Source organism: Nicotiana tomentosiformis, chromosome 11 (assembly GCF_000390325.3).
Source record: "Nicotiana tomentosiformis chromosome 11, ASM39032v3, whole genome shotgun sequence".
NCBI lineage: Eukaryota > Viridiplantae > Streptophyta > Magnoliopsida > Solanales > Solanaceae > Nicotiana > Nicotiana tomentosiformis.
The window spans coordinates 10336143-10352959 of NC_090822.1; the positions used below are offsets into that span (position 1 = coordinate 10336143).

Below are 16817 nucleotides of genomic sequence, written 5' to 3' on the forward strand. Positions count from 1 at the left end.
ATCGGTCGGAAATATGAATATTTTTTGAAAAAACTTGGCAATTGTCCGATTGTTTCCGTCGTAAATCAGTCGGAATTTTCTGTAAAATCGGGCAGAATTCTGCTCAATTTTGAGCTACACCATTTGCCAAACAATTACAATACAAACGCCAACAACCAATCAATAAATATAACATCTAAACCAACAAATTCAACCATTAACACAATCTAAACCAACAAATCCATTAAACATAATGATTTTGGGCATAAAAACATCCTAATAGTAGCCCATATTCAAGTTTAAAAACAAAACATAAACTTGTCTCTCACAATCAAGTTTACCAATCTACCAAAACCATACACCTAAACTACTACAGATCAGAATCAGTTTGTTCATCCTCATCATCAGATAGATCATGCCCATGTTTTCTCATAAATTTCTGCATCTTAATATATGTTCCGATTTGTGAGTCCAATCGTTGCTTCAAATCACGAATTTCTTTTCTCATATCTTCCATTTGTTCTTGATTTTGCGAAAAAGAAGAATTGGCTAAGAATGGGTTTGGATGACATGTAGGTCGGCGTACTCCAAGTCTGTAGATTCTGCCTTTGTTTACTCCACTCGCTGCCTCTGTCCACAATGAAGTCATATCATCGGGGGTTGGTTGAGTTGAAGGAGGCTAAGTTTGTTGTCATTCTTCCACCTTTTTATGATAATCTTCCTTAAATGAAAACATAATTATTATATAAACAAACTAATATTAATAAACAGTAAATAATTATGACGTTAGGATTTTACATATGTGTCTGACGCATGCGTCTCCACTCAGTGTTCTCTTGTACTGTCCTTCTTCTTTTTCTTATGCGTCCCCTCGAAGATCTCAGTGTGACTCATATCTCGCCCTCTTTCCTTTTCCTTCATAACAAAAAATATGGGTGAATCATGTCTCGCCCTCTTTCCTTTTCCTCGGAGGTACGGTTTGCCTTTGCTTGTTCACACTTTTTCTTCCATTCATCGGTATTCCATTTCGCAAGAAGTTTCTTCCAAACAACTTCTCTCAACCACTCCGGCATTTTAACAGCATGTCGAGCAGCGAACGGAGTATCTTTAATCTGCTTAGCAGCCTTCTTCTCGAAAATATCATTTATTTCATTTTGATGCTGAGGATGCCATATACACTTTGTCTGCAATATAAAAGAAGTAACATTAGATGAAGACGATAATTATTAAATAAATGTAATCAATTTTTACCCTAAATTGAATCCACATTTTCTCTCTGATGTTGTACGGTATCTGTCTCCAAGAATTCTGCGACTCATGATAAAATAGCTTCATAGAATCCACAACCAAATGTGTAGACTAAAAGGATAGCGAAAACCTGCATTAAAGTTAACATATATAATTAATAAACATCTTAAAGTTTCAAAAGTTTTAATTATAAATAAATATTCCTTAATGTTAACATATCTAAAAGTACATTCAAAACTTTAAAAATGGTATAAGAACCTTCTTACCCATCCTCATAGGGGACGATTATCAATCGATTATAACTATCATATTGTACATCCCTTTCAAGATTCTGCCTGCGTCTACTAGAAGGTGTAGAAATAGCACTAGATGTAATTGGGCGAGAGCCTCCAATATCAAACCTAGATATGCTAGGAGTGGATGATGATGATGGAGTGGAAGATGATGGAGCAACAAAAGACAAACCATCATGCTGACTACCATGAAAGCTCGGGGGTGCAGCAGCTGGTGAGCCACCATGCTGACTACCATAAAAGCCCGATGAAGAAGATGGTATAGAAGGTGTGGGTATAAAGTTAAAAACAGTATTACTTTGCCTTCCTTTGGCAGGCATAGATAATACTGAACTAAATTATTAGATGGAGGGGGATAGTGAACATGGTAGATGGCAATGAAGTCGACTGAGGAGGACGAAGAAGAGAATGGCGAGGAAGAGGAGGAGTCATATTGGCATACTTGAGGTAGTTGGAACAGATTATTTTTTCTTCTTAGATTTCATCTTTTCCTACCCCTTAGATGCCATATCTTTAATATAATCATAATAAAATACAAAACAAAAATACAACAAGTGATAGTAAATATAAAATAATTATTCTACAAATTAAACGACTAAATAAATAAATAAATCACCTAACAAGTCATAAAAATATAAAATAATTTTGAAACATAATAGATAATTAAAGGAATAACATAAAAACCTCAACATGTCATAAAAAACATACAACAATTCTTCGAATATACTAAATGATTGAAGGAAGAACAACATAAAAAAGAATAACAAGTCAGTCCCCATCGCTATCTATATAGTAATCATCTAAGTCTTCATCATCGCATGTTTCATTGTCATCTAGTAATTCTTCCTCGTCACTTGTTTCATATTCAACACCTCTATCTTCGTCATCATTTGGTCCAAGGACAGAAGGATCAAATTCTTCATATATCCCTTTATTATGCTGCAATTCATCTGCTAATTCATCATCTAATATTGATTCAACACTTGAAATGTCATTCTGGTACGTCACATCTAATGCATCTTCGACTTCCACTCTACCCACGGGATTTATTTTCAAAACTACCCGCCATGCAAACTATTCTTGCTCAAAGGATAAGGAGCATAATACACTTGTTTCACCTTCTGTGCAATGATAAAGAGATCATAAAGTGTATGTTGCTCCATGTGTTTAATTTCAACTATTTTGTACTGAACATGCACCTTTGGACCTCTATTCGGTGTTGGATCATACCACTTACATTGAAAGAGTACCAACTTTTTCTTCAACCAACTTACAGTATACTCCAATTCCAAAATATCTTGAAGCATATCATAATAATCAACATCTCCATCACCTTTCACCCACACTCCACTATTGTTGGTTTTCTTTCCCTTAGACCATTCTTCTGTATGAAACTTGTACCCATTGACCAAGTATTTAGATATCATTCTGACTCTAGGGTCAAGTCCCCAAGATATATCACGTAAAAATAGGTCATTAATGCAATTAGTTGGATCATGAACCTATATATAGAATTAAATATAATTTAGAATTTTAAAATACATATAACTAATTTGCATATAATAAAAATCATGTCAAATAATCGTAAGTAATAATTACAAATTCTGTAAACCTGTAAAAACTTGGGATAAACAATATCTTGCCTATATGTACCCACAAAGTAACTGCATTATTACTTTTATTAGTTAAATCAGTGGTAGATCTAATATAAAAGTCTGTAATATATACATATATATACTTACCTATGATAAAGTTGGACCTTAGGGCAATTCAACAATACATGTGTTGTAGCTGACTTTAGCTCCATCTCAAACAACCTTCGCTTTGGACTATTTTTTGGACCTCATTTGCCTGATTGATTAAAAATAGAAAAGGGTGGTACCAAAGGATCGATTTCGCCTTCATCATCATACCGATTCAGTCTATTTCTCAAACATGGCACATCATGTTCAAAATAATATGAGCAGAAATAAGATGTTTCTTTAGCCACATATGCCTCACATATCGAACCCTCAATTCTTGATCTATTTTTTACGGCCAGTTTACATTTGCCAATAGTCCTGCATAGTGAGATTTTTAGACGAAACAATCTTGAAAGCAAATACAAAAGGTAAATGATTAAATGGCATTACCTCTCTAAGGGATACATCCATCTACATTGAACTGGCCCTCCAAGTCGTGCCTCTTGTGCATGGTGAATTGGAAGATGTTTCATTACATAAAAAAAATCAAGAGGAAATATTTTTGCCAGCTTGTTTAAAGTTAAAATAATGTTACTCTCCATATAAATTAGGTTCTCCGCCCTCAATGTGCTAGAACACAAATCCTTGAAAAAGCAACTTATCTTTGTAATCGGTTTTCATATTCGATCAAGCAATGCATTGAATGTAATAAGAATCAATGCTTCAATGAAAATATGACAATCATGGCTTTTCATTAACGCCAACTTCCCTTCTTTCATGTCAACACACCTGGATAAATTTGATTCGTACCCATCAGGCATCCTCAAATTGTTAACCCAACTACAAATCTCTCTTCTCACATCCAAAATGAACGTGTAACTGGCTTTGGGCTTTTGAATCTTATTGTTAAAGTATGTCATATATAACTCACTTTGCCTACAATATTCATTTAAGTTCATCATGGCCTTAAAGTTATCTTTGGTCTTGTTAGTAACATCCATAACAGTGTTAAATAAGTTGTCAAAAAAATTCTTCTCGATATGCATGAGGTCCAAATTATGCCAAAGAAGATGATGCTTCCAATAAGGTAACTCCCAAAATATGCTCTGTTTAGTTCAGTTATCTGTGACACCATAACCTGGTATCTTAGATGGTGGAGACTCTGTTACTTTAGGCAGATTCCTTACTCTGTTCCAAAATTCTTCTGAATACAAGAAGGTCGGTGGCTCCTCAAAATCAGTTCGGTTCTTTATAAATGCACTTGTATTTCGCCTAAATTCATGATTTATTGGCAAGAATCTACGGTGGCAGTCGAACCATGTATTTTTACCTCCATGTTTCAAAGTAAATGCTTTTATGTCTTCCATACAACAAGGGCAAGCTAATTTTCCAGCAGTCGACTACCTAGACAATATTCCATAAGCAGGAATTATTTATAGTCCACATCAAAGCAGCATGCAATCTGATATTTTGTTTTGTTGATATATCATATGTTTTCACACCTTGATGCCACAATCATTGTATCTCATCAATCAAAGGCTGCAAGTATACATCAAACAAACTTTTCGGATTGCGTGGACTTGGAACAATACAAGTTAGGAACATATATGGACTTGGCATACACAACTCGGGTGGAAGATTATACTGGGTAACAAACACTGGTCAACATGAATATGGTGCAGCAGAGACAACAAATGGAGTGAATCCATCTGCACATAATGTCAACCTAATGTTTCTTGGTTCACTAGAAAACTCGGGGAACACCCTATCAAAATGCTTCCACGCTTCTCCATCTAACAAATGGCATAGAATACCGGGTGGCCTTCATGTTAATAGTGTTATCTCATATGAGGAGCAGAGCTCATTGATGCATACAACTTCTCTAACCTAGGTATAAGAGGTAAGTAATGCATCGTTTTAATTGGAACCTTCTTTTTTATATTGGCATTTGTGACTTCCTTAAAACGACGCTGATTACAAAATTTACAGTTCTCTAGAGATGCGTCATCTTTATAGAATAACATGCAACCTTTCTCACAACAATCAATTTTCTCTAATGAAAAGCCCAACTTAGAAACCAATTTTTTAGCAGTGTAGAAATCTATTTGTAAGTCAACGTTGCTCAAATTAAGTTCATTCATAAGCCCAATAATAGAATTCATGACCGCTTGGGAAATAGAACTATCCGATTTAATATTTAGCAATCTAACCGCAACAGACAACTTGGAATGCATCGAGCCTTCATACAATGGACGACTAGCTTCCTCTAACTATTCATAGAAGCGCTTAGCCTCATCATTTGGTTCGGATTGAACCCAGGAAACATCCCAAAAGCATTCCTCATCATTTCAGTGTATCGAGAATTTTCAACATTACACTCCGCTATGGGGCTACCCTCACCACCAAAAGAAATTCTGAAAGTTAACATCATCTAAACTAGTATGATTTTCCCCGTGAACACTCCATATATAATAATTTTCTACAAATCCTTTCTTGTAGAGATGAACTTTAATTTCGTCTGTTTTCAATAACTTAACACACTTGCATTTCACACAAGGGCACCTAATCCTTCCTCCAATAAGAAAATCATCAAGTGTTTGAGCTTTAGCAATAAACTCAGTAATCCTTTCAATAAATTCATCCCTCAATCCCGCACAATTAGAAATGAGATATTTAAAACAATTTGATTTATTTAAACTGATTACAAAGTTATACTCTTTCAAAATCTCCTTTTAGATATATACGTATCATTGTGTCAAAGCACTTTATTTGATATATTTTAATTTTAAATTAATAATTTTAACACTCAAAATCTCACATTACTCCCTATTCTAAATTATATAAGTCTTTAACTATAATAATTAAATTTGAATATCTTCTTAAATATTCATATAATCTAAATTAACTAATGATTTCTCAAATTTACAAATTAATTTTAATGTTGAAATTGAAAAAATTTAAATTTAATATCATTCTAATAGTAAAACTAACAAGCAACAATGAACCTAGTACAACAAGCTTTACACCAAAGCTTTAAACTATAACTAGTTAATACAATAAAATCAATAAACTAAAAGCTAATATATCATTCCATAGATAAATTCAAGGCAATGGTGTTATGCTTTCATATAGAGAACCCTAAAAACTTATAGCATACAAAGAGAAATATACAATTAAATTTTACATAATGCCAATTCAACCATACCTAAATCAAATAAGCCTACAACAACAACAACAACAACCCAGTATAATCTCACTAGTGGGGTCTGGGAAGGGTAGTGTATACGCAGACCTTACCCCTACCATGGGGTAGAGAGACTGTTTCCGATAGACCCTCGGCTCCCTCCCTCCAAGAACCTCCCACCTTGCTCTTGGGGTGACTCGAACTCACAATCTCTTGGTTGGAAGCGAAGGGTGCTTACCACTAGAGCAACCCACTCTTGTCAAATCAAATAAGCCTACAAAAACTAAAATCCCTAAAATTTCAACCATACCTAATTCAACTAGCTAGGATGTTCATATATCGAAAATCTAATAAGCCTACAACAACTATAAATTACTACAAATTTAACAATGAAAACTAGATATATGTCATAGATAAATTCAAGGCAATGATGTTATGTTTTTCATATAGGGAACCCTAAAAACTTATAGCATACAAAGAGACATATACAATTAAATTTTACACAATGCCAATTCAACCATACCTAAACCAAATAAGCATACAAAAATTAAAATCCCTAAAATTTCAACCATACCTAATTCAACTAGCTAGGATGTTCATATATAGAAAATCTAATAAGCCTATAACAATTAAAATAGCTACAAATTTAACAATGAAAACTAGATATATGTCAATAAAGTACTTACCTCGCCGGAAAAAATGTCGGAGAAGAAAGATGTCGCTGTCTCCGCGGAACCACTTCTGAAAAATAGAAAAATAAGTTAAAAAATTAAGGGGAAAACATAGGAGGGAGAGTGAGGAGGAAACGAGAGCGAGAGACCGAGAGATAGCGAAAATACACTATCTATAAGGAAGAGAATTGTGAAGAAGGACGAGAGGGCGAGAGGAGGAGGATGAGAGGAGGAAGAAAGAAAAAAATGGGTTTTGTTTTTGGGGAACGGGGGCTAGGTAGGGTTTTAGAAAAATTCCAACAAACTCTATCGGAAATATCATTAAATATATCTTTTTTTAACAAAAAACTACCGACCGAATCGGTCGCTATAAAAGTCAAACGAGTCGAACGGTCAGAATTTTAAAAATTCAATACAGACAAATTCGGTCAGAAATAAGTTCCCGGCTTTTGCGCCAAAAATTGCAACCAATTTGGTCGGAAATATGGTCAGAAATATTTTTTAAAAATACAATTGATATTTTAAAAAAAATCCCGACTGATTCCGTCGGAAATTTTCGATAATTTTTTTTTGTCGGAAATTTACGAGTTACTAATAGTGATAGGTTATGTACCAAATACAAGATGTTTAAATTGATTGAAACGGCTTATACGTCTCTTACCCTACAAATTTACAAACAATTTTCAAAGTCAAAGTTTTGTCCAGTTAGATATACGTAGTAAATACGCCTATGCCTCATATGTTCCGGCAAATTTACATTTGTGCTTTAGTATGTTCTACTCCAAAGGTTATGTTCTATTTCACAGTAAAAAGAATCAACAAAATTACAGCAGCAAGATGAAGTAAATTAGTAAAGCAAGTGAGACATTAATAAAACTGGTGGGGGGGGGGGGGGGTCGTTTGCTTGGGATAAAAATTTAGACCGCCTTATTCCTTGTTTGGCACTAATCCAAGTATAAGTTATCCCAAAATAAAAAATAGTATCAGAATAACTATACTTGCCAGATGGTGGAATAAAAATCCCAAGATAAGTTATCCCTGGATAAAGCAGTAAAATTAATAATCGCACGACTTATACAACATACCAAATAGTCAATAAAAAATAATAGCAGGATAACTTATCCTGGTATAACTAATCCCAGCATAACTTGTCTTCGCACAAAACGACCCCTGAAAAGAAAAGTAGCAACTTGAATCTGCTGCATTGAAAATTAACGACCATTGAAGAGCAAACACCGAAGACTCTAACGCCTCAACTTACAACAAATCTGCTGCATTAGGAAACATTGAAAATGGGAATTTCTTCTGCTTAAACACTGCTAGCAGTGATCCTAACCTTATTAAGTGATTGCCACTGAGAATATATGGAGTGTAGGAGAAGAGATAAACAGAAACTAGCTATATATACATTCTCAAATTAATGCATAAGAGATAAACAGAAACTAACTTAAATAGCTTTCTGCGCAAAATAATAGCCAAAAAATGTATATATTGTGTATAAATTGATGTATAATAAATGTATGATGACAAGGAAATGTAAATGATTTTGGTCGAGCGGCCAAACGTGTAACTTCCCGTAAGATTAACAACCTGCTGATCCTTTTTCTTTTTCCCTTCAAAACACCAATCATCATTAAATTTTTCCACTAAGTGAAGGGAATACTCTATATCCTTCCTAACCTGTATATTATCTTCTGCTGTTGTATATTCTACGAAGCAATCATAACTTTAAGTCAATTGAAAGGAAGGCATTACAGTGTTTAAAACCATTCTACACCAGCAAGTGTAGGCATGAACTATGTTCTCTCTAAAAGTGCTGCCGCACCCGTGTCGGATCCTCCAAAAATATACTAAATTTGGAGGATCCGACACATACCCAACAACAATTTTGAAGAGTCCGAGTACCATAGGGCATGAAAACATAGAATCAACTGCTAAAGAGTCAAACATAGTATGGAACTAAATATAGACCTTTGAATATATCCAAGTGAGATGGATTGTTAATTTCATCTTAGCCATAGGAATATATTCTTTTCGCAATACGACATTTTGTAAACCTCACCCCCACAAACTAGACATAATTAAACTAACAATAGGATTATACAGTCAAACTTCTGTATAACAATCTCGTTTGTTCTGGATATTTTTTTATGTTATAGCGAATTGTTGTTATAGAGAACATAGACTATAATACAACATGAAATTTGGTTCTGGAAAAAACTTGACTTTTATAGTGAAGTATTGTTATATAAGGATGACGTTATAGAGATGTTTGACCGTATATATCTTTTGGCAATACGACATCTAGTAGATCCCAACCGCAAAATGCCCAAATGTTGTGTTTCTTCTTCTTTATTTTTTTCCTTTTCATTTGGTAAACCCCACCCCACAAACCCCCTCTCAAGGGGATAATAGTGATTTTCCCGATTTTTTTCTCCTTGATGACTCGAACTCTGAATCGCTTCATTAGAAGTGGGATTCTCTTACCACTTAGCAACATCTCTAGCAGTAGCATGAATTTTTTTCCCTTTTTTGTGTTTCAGGAACTTACATCCAGTTCTGGATTTTAAAAGATTCAACTTCCAAGTTCCAACTTAGCATAAACTAGCAATAGGACTATATTTCTTTTGGCAATACGGTGAGTTTGGGCCATTTGATTTTTTGTGTGTTTGGGGGGGGGGGGGGGGGGGGGCGTGTTTAGTGAGTTTTCCCAATGACTCATTGCAGTTATCTAATTTTGATTTAAGGGGACAATTAGTTTCAGAGTAATTGGATGACCAAAAATAACTTACGCATTTTGAAGGACAAAATATAAATTTACATGCTTATCTTGCAGTTTACTTTTTTTATGCTATTTGCATAACAATTGTAACTTCAGATAGATGTTAAATTACACATACTCCTGTAACAACTTTGTAAATGATGCCAAACAAACTTACAGATTCAAGAACAATCCAAGCTCAGCCAAGGAGATAGGTAGCCAGAAGTATCCTAGCGCAGTAAAAAGTAGCATAATTTAGAAAAAGAACAAAAAAAGAATAGAAACAACTGGAGAAAACAATCTTGGAATCCAACATTTGAAGTTGGTAAATAAAAACACTCTCCCCGCCACTCAGTCCATAATCTCGCTAAAAAGTAACTCCCCCTCCTCGCGCCTCCCGGCCCCCTCCCCCCGAATTGAGAGAAACTCTTTACTAGCCATATGCAAAAGCCATCTCTATTAGTCCTTTTTACTCCTATTATGTTTATTTAGCTTGAAGAGGAGCCTTGAAGCATTGCTAAAGTTGTCTACACGTGACCTATAGGTCACGGGTTCGAACCGTGGAATACTTGCATTAGGGTAGGATGCCTACGTCACACCCCTTAGGGTGCGACCCTTCCCCGAACCTGCATGAAATTTGGGATGCTTCGTGCACCGAGCTGTCTTTTATCTATGTTTATATAGCTCTTTGCGCTACAAATGCGATCATCAATCAATTTTGGTCCAACACCAGTAGCTCAAAGAGACAATTTTTTCGTTAATTAATCAAATATCATTTTATTGATATATGTTAAGGTATCAGACATTGGTTGAAGACTTGTTGTCTCCTCATATAGTTTCGGAAACTTCTCATCTCATTAGTTATCTTTTTGGGGTTGAGATATACTAAAGGTCAATTTTCTTAACATGGTATTAGCACCAGGCTCCTCCCTTGATGTGTTTCCTAATGTTTGTGCCCTATATAACCACGCTCTAATTATCCATGTCTGAGCGTGCAAGGGGATGTTATAGCATCCCACATCGGTTGACGGAGTGGATGTTGTCTCCTTATATGATCTAATCGAGTAAATCACACCTCATGAGCTAACTTTGGGAGTTAAATTAGACCTAACAATATCCAAGATTTGTATAGATACCACCAACTAGTTATTCTAGGGGTGTAGTTTAATTGATTGATGGATTAACAGAACAATTTATACAAAAATTTGCAAGTAACATCAATGTTATACTGGTCTTGACAACAAGTGGTCAGATATTTATCATCTCGTCAGATTCACCTAAGTGAAATTAAGAAACTAAGGGCTCGTTTAATTTGGTACGAGGGATAAGGGATAATTAATTCTCGGATTAAACTTGAAATGAGCTTATCCCGCGTTTGGTTGGGATAAAATTGCGGTATAACTAATACCGAGGTTAGTTATCACGGAATTATAGTGTTATTTGTTTTCCTATGGGAGGGTGAGATAACAATCCCGGGATAATTAATCCTGGGATAACTTGTTTCCCAACTAAACGACCCCTAAATGAATCATCATGCTATCAAGCATTGTACTCTTGTACATCAATGAACTACAAGAGAGACGATGTTGGAAGTATGACTAGCTAGAGTGGAGAGATTTTAGCAATGCATGATGACAAGTTCTAAAATCAAGTAAAATGGTATAAACTTACATTTCAAGCTCCAAAAAAATGTCGGATAGTCAAAAGAGAAGATAATAATTCTAATTCAAGTAAGAGCTAATTAAATTGAAATTGCTTTACTACTACCTAAAGTGTTAGAGGATCAAATCATGAATCTTTGCACAACAAGTCTAAAAAACAAGCCAAGGAGGGAGGAAAGCCTAGCGGTATTCGTATCAACGAGGGAACAAAGCAGAAAAAGGTCACCGTTAAGCTTCTGGGTAAGGGGTTTAAGGGGGAGCGGGTGAGGTTTACCGTATCAAAAAATTCCTCCATAAAGCCAGCATAACCTCGCGCATTTTTCCCTGGCTGCCTTTCATCTTATCATTAATATGAAATGCTTGGCATGCCTATAGTTCATCTTTATATTCTGCAATGTACAAGCAAGAGCTACTTGGTTACCAATAACATTAGGGCCGGGAGAAAGCTACTTACAACAACAACTATGCCTCAGTCCAAAACAAGTTGGGGTGTCCGCTATATAAATCGTCTCTGACCAATAACAATAGGGGGGGGGGGGGGTGTTATATCACTAACCTAGTGAGAATACTTATCCGAGTCCAACGAGCAAAGATCACAATAAAAATTGTGTACTGAAGGACATTATTAGAATTCACGGCATCTAACACTCACACATGAGTATAACAAACATCCCACTTCTACTGGAGTGGAGCTGCTTCCCATATTCGAATGTTTTTAATTCCTTAATTTTGTTGAGAGAATTCATTGCTAGCTCTCCATCTTCAGTAAAAAGTTATAGTTGTTAATTCTCCCTCAAAGAAAATTGAGTTAGGCGTAAAGAACTTCCCAACTAGGAATTTATAGATGTACCATTACACCATGCCAAATATAGTTTTCAAACAATATTTCCTCCACCAAGATGCTATAAAAATTGCACCAAGTCCTTACAAAATGCCTATATATCTAACATATTCTCCAATAGATTGGTGTGAATAAGCAACTTTACTATCACAAGCTACAGTAACACCATTTACCCCTCCCAATAGTCACAGCTAATAGTCAATTACTACTAAAACAAATAAATAAAATATACCAGATTTCTAGAGATGTTGTCCCAATACCAAATTTCAGACATATGGAGACTCATAAATTACTCACTTCAGCAAGTTCATAATCTGCTAAATACTTTTGGAAGTCTACATGCAGTATCTATAGTTGTTCAACATACAAACTAGATGAAGCCAAACAATTACTTGAGAGAAGTGTGGAATTACTTTCATAATACAATTTTTGAAAATTTATGGAACAACATGTACTTAGAGCAAGTGCAAAAGTTATCAGACTCCTTTTGGACCTTTTATATACTTGTAAAATATTCAAGAAAGCGTATAGAGCCCGTTTGGATTAGCTGATTATAAATTGCTGATAAGCTTGAAGTGCTGAAAAATATTTTTAAGTGCTGAAACTGATTCTTAAAATAAGCATTTACGTGTTTGGATAGACGTGCTGAAACTGATAATAAGCAGTTGATATGTTTGGTAGAAAAGTGCTGAAAAGTTGTTCTTTTGTTAAAAAGACTAAAATACTCTTAAAGTTTTTACAAAACATTATGAATTCAAAAGTTTCTTTGTAGAGAAAATAATAAACAACGAATATGGAATGAAGAGAAAATTAAAAAATTTATTTTGGGAAAAATAATTTGTAAATTAAAAAATATTATTAAGGATAAACTAGTAAAAGTCTTGGTCAAACTAAAAGTGATTATAAGCTGAAAAGTCATAAGTTTGGGGTGACCAACTTATGGCTTATGGATGATTTTAACTTATAAGCACTTGGCTTATAAACACTTTCGATATTTACCAAACACGTAGAAAAACCAAAACGTGCTTATAAGCCAGTTTGACCAGCTTATAAGCATAGCCAAACACCCTCTAAGTCCCTTTTGCACTCATGTATAAATATTTCCACAATTAAGTCACTTAAAAGATAATTACAAACAGATTTATACGATAAACATTAATCGGTAATCTGCTAGCATGATATAATAGGCTAAACTTCACTAAGAGTAGTGTAATCTTACACTGTAAAGTGTATATAACTTAATCTATTCAAGAAAGTAATAGCTCAAGTTTACAATCCTAAAATCTGATATAGTGTCAAACATATGCAGTCACTGAATATAAACTAGGACTAAACCGACCCCAAAAAAAGCTCTATGAATACTACATCTCAACAAGAAATAGAAAGAACACAAACATGTAAGTGGTGCAAAGCCAATCCCGTTATCAAACAATTCACCAATTGCAGGAGTGAGAGAAGAATGAAAAACATATACCACAACAACAACGACAACAACAACAATGCTTATTCCAAACAAGGGGTAGACTAGATGAATTCATATCACTTCATTTAAGTTAATTAATCTAAGCCCAATACTATATAAAAATAAAAATAAAAAGTTCTAGAAGTTCTCACATTTTCTCTGACGAGACTAAAAGACTCAAGAAAGCATTGAACCTAAACCAAACATATTACAACAAGAACATACCCAGTATTATCCCACACCGTGAGGTTTGGGGACGGAAGTATGTATGCAGACCTTACCCTACCTTGTAAACTAAACATATTAATCCCAACTAATTGATATTGGTTATATAGATCTTTTAATTTTCATTCATTTGTACCCTATTATTCACTAAATTTGCATGGATTCTGAGAGATTTTAAATTTACTAAGACAACGGAATAGAGGAAAAGCATGATTAAATTAAATACCTGCAAATCAAAAGAAGAAATAGTAAAGCTGTTTGATGTCGCCCCCGGCAGGCAATAGTGGCTGTCAAAAAGGGTTAGAATATTTAAGTGTAATTACAACGAAGGACTGCACTTAACAAAGAACAAATGAATTCTTTAAAATAGTAAATCAAATTCAAACTTGTGAAAATTAAAGCTCATTAATTATTTATATTTCTCTAACCTTCATCGAAAATGCTGGAAGCAAAATCATATCAAATATAGAAGTCGAATTCAAATTAAAGTTCTACGCTTTACTGTAATTTTCTTCCTAATCCTCAAACAATAAACTAAGGCATATCATTTCCTAAATCTAAAGACAGATAATTAGAGTTTCAAAAAACCTACATAAAATATTACAAGAACCCACATAAATTTAACCAAATTACCCCATACTTAAAGAATGAATTAAAGAATCATCAACTTCCAAACTCAAATTACACATACAAGAAACAAGAATATCTTTACAAATAAAGTATACTTCCAAAAGGGTCCTCCTTTTACCCGAGTTTTATGCTCATTTAAGTCTCAGATTACACTCGAGATACAAAAAAATAAAGCCTGAAAACAAAGAGTTAAATCAAGAAATAGATCAATGAACTTTTACATGAGAAAAGGAAGAAAGAAGAGAATTTTCTGTTAGATTCAGAACAGTGATTTTATATATTTTTTGCAAATATAGATGTACCGGAATTGTACTCTAGAAGGATAACTAATTAGTTATCCGTTAAGACAAAACAGTAACAGGCGTACCTCCCAAATCTAAATCCGTCCTCTTCTTCAGAGATAGTAATAACTACATGAAAAGACACGCTAAGTACAATATTAAAATGGGATTTTTTTTAAAAAGGAACAGAGATTTACCTACATAATAAAACCCCAAAACCTCAAAAGTCTCAGACTCTTACCTGATCTGATAAATGTTCTGATTTTTTCAACTTCAGCTTCTTTCTGTCTAATCTCCAAAACCCACCAAGAGAACATGAATTGATAAATACAAACTGGTACATAAATAATGTAAAGGAAAGAATGAAAGAGAGAACAAGAGAAAAACACGTCAACAATCTTGACTGTCAATTTTTATTGTGGTGCAGTTTTTTTATTGGTTAACAAGTTAACAACATAGCATATATGGCAGTGCTAGTGTTGAATGTCGTGTCCATCTATAGCTACTGTTTTTTTTTGTTGAGTCAGATGTTAGATAGCTAACACGAGAAGATCAGAACGAAAAATACTGACAATAACAATAAAATTCGGCATAAAAAGAATAGTGTATACAGACCTTAGTTTAAGACAGATCATATATGCTGCTATCTTGAACAAGTGTAAGTGGTTTGAGTGGTGGAAGCAAAGCAAAACAAAAAAAAAGGGGGAAAGTATATAGAGAGAGGTGACAGCAAGAGAAGTGAGCACACGCAAATGACAGTGTGTATACATCTTTATACAATTGCCTGCGTGTGCTCACTCTCTTCTGTCAGTCTTGATTCTCCTTGTCCCCCCTTCTCTTATTTGCTTCTCTCCCAACCACAAACATTACCATACATCTGAATTGTGTTGCTAAAGTCAGATCTAAAACCAAAACACAAACCCCTTTTATGGAAAAAACCTAGAACATACATCTACTGGCTTAAAACTCAAAGCGTCTAAATTCTGAATCTGCTATCTGCTACCCGTTATGTTAGCAGGAGATACAATTAGGGTTTTATGAGTATATCTGAGTTGTGTTGGAATACATCACACCCTAAACTCTAGTACTAGTAGTAGTAGAAAGGAAAAAGATCTTTTACTTTTTTTTTCTCTCAGTATGATGTGTTTTTTTCTAGGTACATGCAGTGGACAGAACATACACAAAACCCCATTAAAGAAACGAAACTTTTGACAGATAGAGAAAATATAATGTAAGGGGGGAAGAAAGAAAGGGAAGGAGATAATGGGGTACTGTGGCATGTGGGCAGTAGTAGTACAAAATGACTTCTTTTTCTCACCACTAGCTAGTTGACTAATTTGTTTTGGTTTGATATGGTATCTCATCCAATTAGTTAAAGGACAAAAAACATAACCCACAAATGTCAATTGTGGAGATGTTAGATCTCAAATTTCGTAAAATTAATAGAGTACGACTTTTTAGTGAGATTTGTGCAACATAATTGTAAATTTGTTGGACTAGTAAATTTTGAATACAAGATAGTGAAACACTATACTCCTTTATTAATTTGTTTTTGATAATCGTATTATTTCAATTAGTTTGTGTGCAACTCAACTAATTTTACGAGTATTTATTACTTCCCTTCAATCAATAAAGTTATCAGACAACTTTGTTCATTAAGATTTGAACAAATAACATAAATTATTTACTAATATTTTTACCTTGTTTGAATTTGAACTTAAAATCTCATAGTCTTCAACCCACTCAACTAGTAATAGGATACACCATTGGACTTTACTCCTTATTTATGCATAAATTATTTTTTTGTCCTTCCAAAATCCAACCAAACCTATGCTCTCTGTTTTAATTTATATGGTATAATTTAAATGGGAACAAAGTTTAATTAAAAAGATTTTTAAA

The 16817-nt window shown here is 34.2% G+C and overlaps 1 protein-coding gene across 8 annotated transcripts; it reads right to left on the reverse strand.

Moving 5' to 3' along the window:
- Positions 1-262: 262 nt before the first annotated feature.
- Positions 263-16300, reverse strand: LOC104092230 (uncharacterized). 8 transcript variants are annotated; one of them, XR_011412029.1, is made up of 10 exons: positions 15534-16300; positions 15160-15206; positions 15005-15047; positions 14756-14812; positions 14234-14294; positions 11754-11868; positions 7073-10048; positions 1231-1357; positions 778-1163; positions 263-696 (listed from the first exon to the last, which is right to left on the reverse strand). XR_011412029.1 is itself a non-coding variant. In XM_070188316.1 (7 exons), exons 1-5 carry the CDS (start codon positions 15686-15688, stop codon positions 11815-11817), a joined length of 360 nt encoding a protein of 119 aa, XP_070044417.1. In that variant the 5' UTR covers positions 15689-16295; the 3' UTR covers positions 8029-8328; positions 9997-10048; positions 11754-11814. The 8 variants fall into 8 exon arrangements, 6 of the variants coding, with proteins under 6 accessions (XP_070044415.1, XP_070044417.1, XP_070044416.1 ...); XR_011412028.1 differs by having other exon boundaries at positions 15160-16300; XM_070188316.1 differs by lacking the exons at positions 263-696; positions 778-1163; positions 1231-1357; positions 14756-14812 and having other exon boundaries at positions 8029-8328; positions 9997-10048; positions 15534-16295.
- Positions 16301-16817: the final 517 nt, after the last annotated feature.

What these genes read in the sequence shown, in the direction of transcription:
- LOC104092230 (XM_070188314.1), bottom strand. Translation starts at nt 15,688, where the DNA reads ATGTATACACACTGTCATTTGCGTGTGCTCACTTCTCTTGCTGTCACC. An exon ending in ATGATCTGTCTTAAACTAAG is followed by an intron (nt 15,207 to 15,533) that starts GTCTGTATACAC and finishes TTTGGAGATTAG; the next exon opens with ACAGAAAGAAGCTGAAGTTG. An exon ending in TTTCTTCTTTTGATTTGCAG is followed by an intron (nt 11,869 to 14,233) that starts GTATTTAATTTA and finishes TGTACATTGCAG; the next exon opens with AATATAAAGATGAACTATAG.